The sequence below is a fragment of the Pteropus vampyrus genome, unplaced genomic scaffold (genome assembly GCF_000151845.1).
Source record: "Pteropus vampyrus isolate Shadow unplaced genomic scaffold, Pvam_2.0 Scaffold1, whole genome shotgun sequence".
In the NCBI taxonomy this organism is placed as follows: domain Eukaryota; kingdom Metazoa; phylum Chordata; class Mammalia; order Chiroptera; family Pteropodidae; genus Pteropus; species Pteropus vampyrus.
Window position 1 is genome coordinate 32,876,153 of NW_011888782.1, and position 11,551 is coordinate 32,887,703.

The 11,551-nt window shown below is 37.4% G+C and overlaps 1 protein-coding gene across 1 annotated transcript in view; it reads right to left on the reverse strand.

The window, feature by feature from the left end:
- The window catches only part of PHLDB2 (pleckstrin homology like domain family B member 2), a 111,848-nt gene that overhangs the window by 59,708 nt on the left and 40,589 nt on the right, over positions 1-11,551 (reverse strand). The window contains exon 3 of the mRNA XM_011355526.2: positions 4,639-5,022. Coding sequence (XP_011353828.1) covers positions 4,639-5,022 — 384 coding nt within the window. The remainder of the gene's footprint in view (positions 1-4,638; positions 5,023-11,551) is intronic.

Consider the following 11,551-nt stretch of genomic DNA (forward strand, 5'->3'; position numbering starts at 1 on the left):
TTTCTTCCTATATGATGTTTAAGACACTAACTGGGCCAATGGCCTTTCGTGAGATGAAATAAGACAGAAGCCCAGGAAAGAAAGGATTTTTGATCATACACACAGCCAAAATGTGACTGCCTCTGATTTGAAAAAGAGAATACAATGAATCGAAAATAGCCTCTTTTTTCAAGAATTTCAGATTAATTATCAGGCCAAGACCAGTCTTTATATATGTCAATAGATGCTGGTATATCTAAGTTTTATCTCTTTGAAAAAGAAGTAATTTCTTTGCATCAGTAAGTCAATGATTATACAATTTCACAATTGGTAATTGAAAACAGCAGCTCAGGTAAGTAAATTGTTGAAGATTACTCGCTAATCATTAAAAGGAATATTTAAATTAACCAAAAAACACACTAAAATTTAGTATACTTCCCTAAGTTCATTTAATTTATTTAACAATCCTGAAAATAACTTTAAGAAGATAAGTATCATGTTGTATTTTTTATTCCTTATTCATATTCTTTATTTTTTACCCTACTTTGCTGCCCCTTAAGGAGATTAAACAATTGAGAAGTCACAAGTATCTCAAGATGATTAGAGCAAAGATATGCAGGCCTCCCAAGCTTTGACATTTAGCTTTTTAATTGTCACCTAAAATCTGTATCTAATCAACTAATAAAACAACTGCTGACCATTTTATCATAGACAATGAATACCATTATCCTAATATTTAGGTGCCTGTTTTAGGGCCTAAGGAATGCCCGTAATAATGAACGGCATTCCTAAATCACTGACGAGTAATCTTAACAGGAAAGACTCAAGAAGACTGGTATCCTGTTGGGTCAACATTTCATATTAGGTTTCAACTTCCAACATGGTTTAAAAATATCTCTCTCACTAGTGGAAGTAAAGCATTAAGAGAAAACAAAACCTGAACAATCTACAAAAGTATAAAGATAGGTAATAGTGGCAACTATAAGTATCCGTGTAACTCAAAGTTTTGAGAAAATTTATCACAATAGATATATTTAATAATCGGTAACTTGAGATGCTGTTTATAGCAATGAATGCTACCTAAGAAATGACTGTTTTTTACTGTTATTTATAAAAGCGACGTCTTCAAAAGGCATTCTAAAGCTCCAGTTTGTGATAGAATGGGGTGAGGATATTATAAACTTATTTGTGTTCAAATAAAGAAAGCCAAAAGGGAGCCAAGGGTGTGGTGGCCACTAAAATAGCTTTAGTTTTACGGTGACAGAGAAAACTTTAATTTTAATCTACCTGAAAGTTTTTTTTTTTTATTGTAATGGATAGAATCCCACTGAGAGTGACGTTTTAATAAGCCCATTACGTAGATGTGCATTCCCAAATATGCCATCTTTGAGGTAACTTGATTCACATAGAGAAAGGGAAGAGACAGTAGAGAAGGGTCAAGATGCTTTCCATCTGCCCTCTTTTTTGTAGATCTCTTCTTAGAAACCTCTTGCAGGCGGAGGAGGTTCCACTTTGCAATGTAGATAGAATGATTATTCAGAAAGGGCTTTGCAATGTAGATAGAATGATTATTCAGAAAGAGAAGAGTCAAAAAGTTCTCATCTCTAGGAGAAAGCATTTTTTTGTAACTATATAAGATAATGAGTGTTAACTAAGATGATTGTGGTAATCATTCTACAATATATGTAAGTCCAGTCACTACACCGTACACCTTAAACTTATGCAGTGCTGTATGTCAATTATATCTTGATAAAACTGCAGGAAAAAAAGAGAAGAGTGAGCTAGTCTCAGCTTTCACCTCAGGTGATGGTAGACAGATTGACAAAAGCTAATTCAAATTAACATATTTCCAAGGTTATCTGCATCTTTAAGTGTTAGGTAAAGCAAGTTCCAGAAAAGTAAATCTCTGGTTTCCTAAATATCATTAAATCTTTGTTTCATAAATCTGCTGAGTGTTTTTCACATTCCTTTCTTCTCTACTGCCCCTTAAATTGATTTACTTCATTGTACTTTGTGAAGTAAATAATTCAGTGAGCAGATTACTAAAAGAAGAGCATCTAGAATAAATAGGATTTAAAAAAAAAGATTCTCTATCAGCTGTCTCAAGGTAACAACATATGTCTGCCCTCAAAAAGTAAAAAAATGAAAAGCTCATTCCTGGAACCCATCGCCCTCTCACTTGCCATCTGTTTGAGCTGCAGTGTGGTAAGGAGAGGTGCCCTTGATGTTTACTGTCTCTCAAGGAGGCACAGAATTATATCTCTTACCACAAGGATGCTGCTCCAAGCTTCAGAGGCCTCCTATTCCACAAAAACACAATTGAGCAATGAAAAACATCTGTCATGATCTGCTCATTTATACACCAACAGCTTTCTTGTCACAGCCTTCTTCAGGAAGAAACCTGTCTCTAAAAAGATAGTCCTTAGAGAAAGCACACAGTTCACCGTCTTTACATCTGGCAGATCTCCATGAAGGAAGAAATGTGAAAGGATTTAAGATTAAAAAAAAAAAAAAGTAGTAAAGAATTTCTATGGAAAACCAATGTCTGATTATAACGGGTCAAATATTCAAATGATGGGCTATTTACTTTGCCTGAATAACAACTCTTGGCTCTACTCCATCCTAGTTTGTTTGTTTGTTTCCTTCCTTCCTTCCATCCTTCCTTCCTTCCTCGCTTCCCTCCCTTATCTCTCTGTCTCTGTCTCTGTCTCTCTCTTTCTCTCTCTCTCTCTTTCTTTCTTTCTTTATTATGGTGACATTGGTTAATGAAATCCAGTAAGTTTCAAGCGTACGATTCAACAGTAAGGCATACATATATACATTGCATTGTGTGTTCACCGCCCATAGTTAGACTTCTTTCTGTTGCCACCCATCCTAGTTTCTAACGGTTGCATCTTTCTGGCAATAGAGACAGATGTCCTATTCAGAACTGCTCTCCATTGAGAATTAGTAAGGTAAATGTGCTCATTAGAAGAAAGAAGAGATTAAACAGTCCAGAGCCTTGATGCATATGATGGGAGAAGTCAATGGGTAGCAAAGGACTTCCAACCAGGAACATTCAACTTTGTTCAATAAGAAAAAGTCTTGCTGCAGCCAAACAAGAATAAAAACAAACACACAAACTCCCCTCAACAGTACCCCACGTCATAAATTACCTCCAGAAGTTAGCACTGTGATAAAGTCTTTCTCTTAAAGAATCAGTATGTGTCCTTCTCTTATACCAAAAACATAACTAATAAATATTTTTTATTTTTGGTTCTTTGGTCATGATTGCCAAGAATCTCAGAGTTGAACTTAATGGTCAGAGTTGCTTAAATAAATTCATTAATTTGTCCTATTTATCCTTAAATAAATAAGTTCTCGTGATTATGATACCTGTTTTCCTGGTATCTACTTTCCCCTGTTATTTACTATTCCTAATTTTATTATAATAAAATTTATATCTTTTAATATCTTTTATCATATGTGCTCTTAAAGTCTTTCTAGAAAACTGGTAGGGAAAATCTTTTTTAATTCAATAAAAAAAATGCTCTTAACCTGTGTTAAAAAAAAATAACATCAAGATTTTCTTTGAACTCCATTTTAAAAATCCTCAAATTTGGAAGATATTTTTAAATCAGCAAACAGATACCTAAATAATAATTATAATGACATATAAATCTTAAACTCTTATACGTCCAAAAAAAGTCATAGTCAAATGTCAAAGTGACCACTCATGATGAAAGATTAACTTCCTTGCCACAAATAGTTATTACTTAGTAAAAAGAAGACATTTTTTAAAAAATGGGTGAAGAAGATGAATAAGTGGTTTAAAATACAAATTAACAACTAAAAATATGAAAAGATGTCCAATTTCATGAATAATTAAAGACAAGCAAATTAAAATACCTATTAACTTAGCAAATTGAAATCTTCTGATAATGCACAACCTTGGTAAGTTTATGGAGAACAAGGTGCTCTCATAAAATAAACTGTTAGTGAAAGTGTAACCTGGAAATACAGTCTTTTGAGAGTATAATTTGGAAATATTGATTAAAATGAATAATATACAAACTCTGATCGAGCAATCACACTTTTAGTAAGTGATCCTACAAATAACATTTGCACAATTGTGCAAATATATACATACCTAGAATATTTGCCGCATGTAGATTTTATCATCGAAAAACTGGAAATAACTTAAATAGCATTTCCAAACAATAGAACACATATGCCCCGTTAGAATGAATGAAGTAAAGCTGTGTGTACTAATATGCAAAGATGCTCAAGACATTTAGCGAGGGGTGAAAAAAGTGCAGAACACTATGTTTGTATGTGTGTGTGTCTATGTCTATAATATATGGCTGAATATGCACAGAAATATTAGGAAAGCATGTAAAACACTTTAAATGTTTATCTTTCAGATGTACAACTGGGAGGGGACAAGATGAAGAGAAACGTGTTTTTCTCCTTTTCTGTACCGCTACATTTTTTTTACAGTGAAAATTTGTTACTTTATAGTAAACACTAATTTGCTGCAGCTTGCTAATTACCTCTTAAATTGAAGCTTCACTGAAAACATTTTAGAAAACAAGCATGATAAAGCCTCTAGTCTCTAGGGTAATGTAGGTACATAGTCCCAGGCCTTCCATCCCAGTCTCTGTGCTCTGCCATCTTTACCTTTGGTAGTATACTTAAGTAAGTGGACTCGTTGGAAGCTTTCGGAAAGGCAGAGGAGGGTGGTGGGGGATTCCTGGTGAGGTCCCTGAGCAGTTCCTCATTTCTGACACTCCTGGGGGAAAGGAAGCTGGCATTGCTCTGACTGACGTTCCCGAAGACAGCCAAGTCCGCATCATGGACAGAGCCTTTCTGGTGGCACCTGTATCTGACATCAGGGCTCACCAGGGCCTCTTCAAACACAGACTCCTCATCAGAGAGCTGCAGCTTCTCAAGTTCCTTATTGATTTTCTGCACATCTGCCACGGTGGTGCCAGTAGACAAGTGACTGTCAGACTTTGTGTATTCAGCACAAAGGCTGAGGATCGTCTCCAGACGCTGTCTCTCCTAGAACACAGAGGGGAGGAGAAGGTCAATGAGTTTATGATAATGGAGACAACTCCTAATAAAAAGACTGAAGAGGCTGAGACCACTGGTGATTTCATCTCACACATAAACACAGAGACGCTTGGCTCGTTATGATTTTCCATCATCTTTGATAGATATATTCAAGAGTCCAGATGACACCTGGGTTAACAATGCCTGCTTATCCTCCCAATCTCTATTCTGGCTGCCCTCCTTATTTTTATATCCCAAGGCCAATCCTAGCAGAAAGCAGCACTCAGTAAGCCTTTCCTTATCAATTCTCCAACCACTTCAAAGGCTTTTTTAATTTCCATTTTTTAAAATCTTCACTCCCTTTTCCCTGCCTCTGGCTATCTACTTTCAACAAAATCTAGCTCTTTCATCACTATACATTTAATATTTGCCCTTAAAATGAACTCTCTAACTTCCTATAGAAATATCATTCTACTGTTAGACACACACAAAGAAAAATGTTACTTAAAGAATCTTTTAATTTAAAGGGCATTAACTAGGTCTTCGATTTCTTTTTCTTAAAACGCTTCAAAACTCTTTATGTCTCATCACCATGTAAAGGTATTTTCCACCAATTTCTTACATGAGTAATTAAAATGATAAAGTGGGAATGTTGCATGAAAATGAAGAACATTTCATGTCATTTCCAGATAGACATTATTGTATTTCAAATTCTGAGATCATCACATCTTTGATTCATTTAGCTGGAAAATAAGATCAACATATAGGGCCACTGATGTCATAATGGTACCGACACTTCGCCAAGCTCCCCGTATAAAATAGATAGATATATATGATTCTTGTCTTTTCAGCCAATTTACTATATATTTGTGAACAACGGGTTATAACTTACAAAATGCTTATCATAAGCCTAGACAGCAATGTTTGAGTTGGGGAATGTCAAGATCTTCACCTCTTAATTCCAATGCCAAAGTGAAAAGAAAAAAAGTTAAATGACAATTCAAAATCCTTCCAGAGAAAAACATTTTCCAAACTGGTTATCAGTAACAAAATAGAAAAACTTTAAACAGCACTGGGCCACAGTTTTCCATTTCTAATTGCAGCAAATTTGTAAAGACAACATTCTGAGGGCAGTTTGCTCTTTATTATCAAAGGAGTATCAAATAGAAAAGTCAAATAGGAACAGACCGACATACCCTTGTTCCCATTAAATACATTCATTAAATGACGAGATAGAAGTTGTATCAGATTTTTATCTCTCCTCTAAATTACTTCTCCCTCCCCCACCAAAAAAAGCAATAGCTTGATCAAAAGGACTATTAAATTGGTTCCTATAAGCCCCCACCTCCCTTTCACTCCCTGATCTTCTGGACTCCAGCTGCAGCTCTGTCCTCATGGCCTCTTCCCACAACAGGCACTCACAGTCGCACAACCTCACCCCAGACGCTTCTGCACCCTGTCCATCCAGGAACTCTAGCGCTTATTTATCTCCTCAGCTGCCACTAGCTGCCAAGCCCTACCCACCTCAGCTTCACGGGGAGGGGGTAGGGGGACTCAGCCTTCATTGCCTTATTTTAAACTTCTCCAACAATCTAGAAAAGTCTACATAGGAATATGCAAAGACAACCTGAAAGGGCATATGTGAGGAGAGGGACAAGAACGAGATGCTATATTTTACTTCTCAATAGTATCTGCATTAGAGGCTAATCTCTAAAAAGAAAAGTGCTCTTTCTACACTTTAGGTGAATTCTGTTGAAGCATCTAAACTCAGTCTTTACTAATCTTTCTAGATTAGTGCGTATACATCAGCCTGGACATTAATTACATTTGGAATTATCTGAAAGTTGTCAGTTTCCATTTAGCAAGGCAGTGTGATCTTCAAAAGCATGAAAGTTACTTCTGCCTAGCCTATAATACATAGCAAAATTCTTCCCACATCTCTTTCCTAAAATAGTTTCTTTTGCTGCCAGTGCTATTGCTTAATTCCAGAGGGAATAAATGATCCCAGCCTTAAGATGAATGCTATTTCAGAGAGTGAAATGCAGCATTCAAAGGCTTGTGCACAGGAAGTTTGGTCTACTGGTATGTGCTTCTCTCTATTCTTATCACCCCTTTCACAGCCAATCTGTCTAGGCTGGAAACACACACACACACACACACACACACACACACACACACTACTGCTGCCCACAAGTCTAAAAGAAATCCAGGCCACACTGAGGTGCACTGGCCCCATAAAAGCAGCACCAAAGAAAAATAAACTGATGATGCGAAACGCGTCAGAAGAAAGTCTGCAAGGCATTTCAGGAAGCACTATAAGAGCCTTTTAAGGAAAATCCTGAACAGCATTTATCCTTAGAAAATAATTCTTCCTTGAGCCCTCTTCACTCCAGATTCTTGTTCCTTCCCAGTCACGACACCAATATTCTCCACTCTGTGTGACCTAAAACCAGGGCGACCACTCAACCAAAACACGTTAAGAACCAAATACGGTACTATTAATAATTATAGTAGACCATCAAGCACAAACTGGGAAACTGCCTGAAACTCAATTTTCTTTGGTACTTTTTCTGGCTGTCTGCTGAGTTGGGAGGCTACCCTCTTTGAGATTTCCAATTTGTACCACCTTTCCAAACCGACATTCTACATTTTCTCCTGAAAAGCCACCAGTACAGGACCTAAACATCCACATGGTCCAACACATTGTTGCTAAGGGTTTAGAGAGTAGTTCTCTTTGAATCAAATTATTTCAAATACATTTTAACTGTTTTCTCACTATTTTCCCTTTCTTCCATCTCCATATACCACATATATCAAAGAAAGCTTTGAAGGGGACATGAGATCTTAAGAAATATGCCCAAAGAAAACAGTGTGTAATTCTTTCTCTCAGAGGTTAAAAAAAAGTTGTGGGCTGATTGTAGGTATGTTTTTTAACCTCAGAGCTTTCTTTTTCAGAGAATGAGTCTGGCATTGTTCCATTGCAGTTCACAGCCCTCAGTCTGGTACCTCATCCATCTCCTAAACCCATCATGCTTCCTCATAATCAACTGCAGCCAGTCTAGGCCATAGGACTATAAATATAATGCAGAAATAAATTTAGAAGAAAACGAATTGCTGATTTTTCAGCACAAGTGAAACCTTAAAAATTCTTCTGTTATAATTAAATATGTTAGGTAATTTGTTACATAAACAAAGGATCAACTTTTAATGATTAGAAATGATTCAATTGAAAGAAGCTTGTTTTTTCTTAAGAAGACCAGTTGTAACTGGTAAGCATGACTTTACTTTTCTCTACTGTTAACCCTAGAGATTCTATAGTTCCATAATCTTCACTTCAGCAAAGATCTTTTAAGTTACTTGCTGCCTAGTAATGTACTGTGGATACAGAGATGTAAAAAGATAGCTTCTCTAGTCTCAAAACTTTAACAGAAGGCACAAATAAGTAATCAGTTAAAGAAAACAGTGATAGCAGAGGTTTACAGAAAATGTAAGGATTTGCATATGGGGAAGACACACACAAATTACAGAAAAACAAATTTGAATTGAGTCTTCAAGTTTGTGTGTTCTGCTGGACAGTGGGAAAGGCAGGGCATTTCTGTAAAGGAGCCACATCAGCAAAGGCATAGGGTCATGAAATATCACAGTATGCTCAGGGGTCAACAACTGCTATGAGGCTAGAGAGATGCAGCTCTTTGGAGGAAGAGCAACAAGGTTTATGTAGAGAAACTGGCCAACTTTCTTTCTCTTTATATCAGGACTCAAGAGATCCCAACAGCCCTAAACAAACTTTTGGAATAAACTCATTGGGTGCACCAATGAGAATCAGAGACCTGGTCTAAAAGTGGGCGGCAGAATGAGAAGAGCTGGGGCTGACAGCAAGTAAGCAGAATTTGCAGGATTCTACAAATTCCGATGTCTTAATTAGGTAGGACCATCTGGAGGAAACACAGTGGCAGTGGCTAAAAATCTTTTATGTGAGTCTATATGTTTTTAGGGATAAATCCCTTGGGGAAGTAACCTAGGCTACTATGATCAGTTCTCTTTCTGGACAGGGTAAATGGTTCTTCTCTTCCCTACCCCAAAATTAGACATGACTGTCAAACTTGCAATGGCTAATGAAATGTGAGAAGCAACGTGTGTCACTTCTATTTGAACAGCCAGTGCACGATTCATCACACATCTTGCTTTGCTATGGCAGAGTGACACTTCAGATGATGCTGGCTCCATCAGACTAAACCCCAAGTAAGGAATTGTGAAGCAGAGGCCTCATTCAACCCATACTGACCAAGGAGTGTGAAAGAGAGATAGACAGACTTATGTTGTTTTGAGGTTCTGAAAATTTTCCCTCCTCCCCACTCCTCTCCCTTCCCTTCCCCTCCCTTCCCTTTCCTGTTTTTATCAGTTTAGTAAAAGCGATCTGATTAAAAAATTGTATATATAAGTAAGGAGTTTTTATTGTTTGGTTTTACAAATTATTTTTATGGAAGTTAGTTTAATGTCTGGTTAAGAATATTTTATTTTATTTTATTTTATTTTATTTTATTTATTTTAATTATTTTTAGTCTGGCCAGAAAGTCAACCTTCAGGCTCATAGTCAAGAGAGCACTTTATTCTGCCACCTTTAGTTTAATAGATGTACACCTGTGCCCCATAAGGGTTGAGCGGGAAGAGGTACATCTGTCTAACAAATGAAAGAGTGATGGCTTTGCGTGCCTATCTGTTCTGGAGGCGACTGAAAGTTATGTGGAGATTTACTAATAATGTAGCAGCTACTAACTGATCGATAAATATTGGTTTTGTGCAGATTACTATTAGGATATTGTATCATATACATGCATTTCCCTTCCATAGTAATGGATAGGGAGAGGGAGAGTAAGACATATGAAGTAACTAGGACATTTACCACTCAATGATTTTTCAGTACCCGCCTTCTCAAATATACTCAATGCGCTCAAATACACAAACACACTGCCTAAGAGATGGAGGCCACCCTGCTTAAACTCCCTAAACTTCCCTCCTGTGCTGAGCTTTATCTGTCTACTCCCCCTTTCTTCAATGTGCCATAGTAGGTAAGAGCATGAACTCTGGAACTGTGCAGCCAGACGGCTTGGGTTTGATCCTAGTTCTGTAGCTACTTGTGTAGCCTTGGGCAAGTCATTCGGCTTCTCTGAGTCTTAGTCCCTCATGTATCTAGCTTATAAGGTGGTAGTGAGGATGAAATACACACACGCATATGGCTGGCACTCAGAATGATGTCTGGGACAAAGTAAACACAATATGCTAGCTTTTATCTAAAAAGAGTACCTCAGGCTAAGCCCTTTGCCTGCACCATTGCACCCATACTGCCTCTCACTATCCTTGTGGGATATCCCAATTCTCCCTTCCCCACATTCTTATTTCCTCTCTGTTGACTCCTTTATCTCTGTCTTAAAATGTACTCAACTCTCCTCCTTCCTCCCGCAAAAAAACATTAAATTATCCTTATCACATCACTCTGTAGATCTACCCTTCTACTTTTCTACTTTCCTTCACAGCTCCCAGCCCCCATTCTCTAGCTCAAAGAAGTTAACAATGCTTGACACTTCGCTCCCCATCATTCCCAGCCCTTTGCAATCCTGAACAGTGTATCCTCCCTTTGTGCCAACTGGGTACCCGGTAAGAAAAGGGGCACCTCCCACTTCTCCAAAAAAATTAGGAGTAAAGTGACCAGAAATAGGAGAAGTGCTTTGAAATAAAGATATCATCAGGACTCTATGAAGGAAGCTCGGTGCTGCTCTCGGTAACCTTATGTTTTAATGACTGGAGGGTAAAGTGACTCCTCTCTCCCACAGAACCACTGGACATTCAGAGTGGAATCTCTAAGTGTCTAAGTTGGATTACATGGAAAGAACATGAATATAGATTTAAAGTTCTGGTACTTACCAGACCTGTACCACAAAAGTTTTTATTAAGTTCAACCTTCCAAGTCTCTATTACATGGTTTGTAAAACAGAGATGATAAGATCAGTCTTCCCTAGGGTTCTTGGGAGAATTTAGTAAGGGAATGTGTGTGAAGATATTTTATATACTTTACACTGTAAGGTCTACAGTTGGTGCCTGTCACATAGAAGATGCTCAGTGTTTGTTAACCACAATTAGAGATGGTTTCCATCAAAAATTTGAAATGAAAATACATAATTGTCTTGTGAGTCCTGGGAACTAACTCTAATACTGATTAACAAGCAAACCTAAAAACCAAACTCAATTGCTTTAAGAGAAAGAAAATACAGGAAAAATATTATGCAGTAAAATGTCTCCCTGAAAAATTCACAAATCTATGAGGGTCCTCTGCCAGTTTGGAAGGAGAGAGAAATCCTTCATTGCCCCAAATTCCCTCCCTTGGTGGATCAAGTGCCTGAGCCTCTGGCAAGAGAGCACTGCTTAGTCACCATAACAACCCAGGGAAGAAGGACTCTTTCCAGTCTCTCACTGGCATTGAGTTCTTCCATCCCCTCCAACACTGAGCAACAAATATTACCTACAGTACATTAAGTCTAGC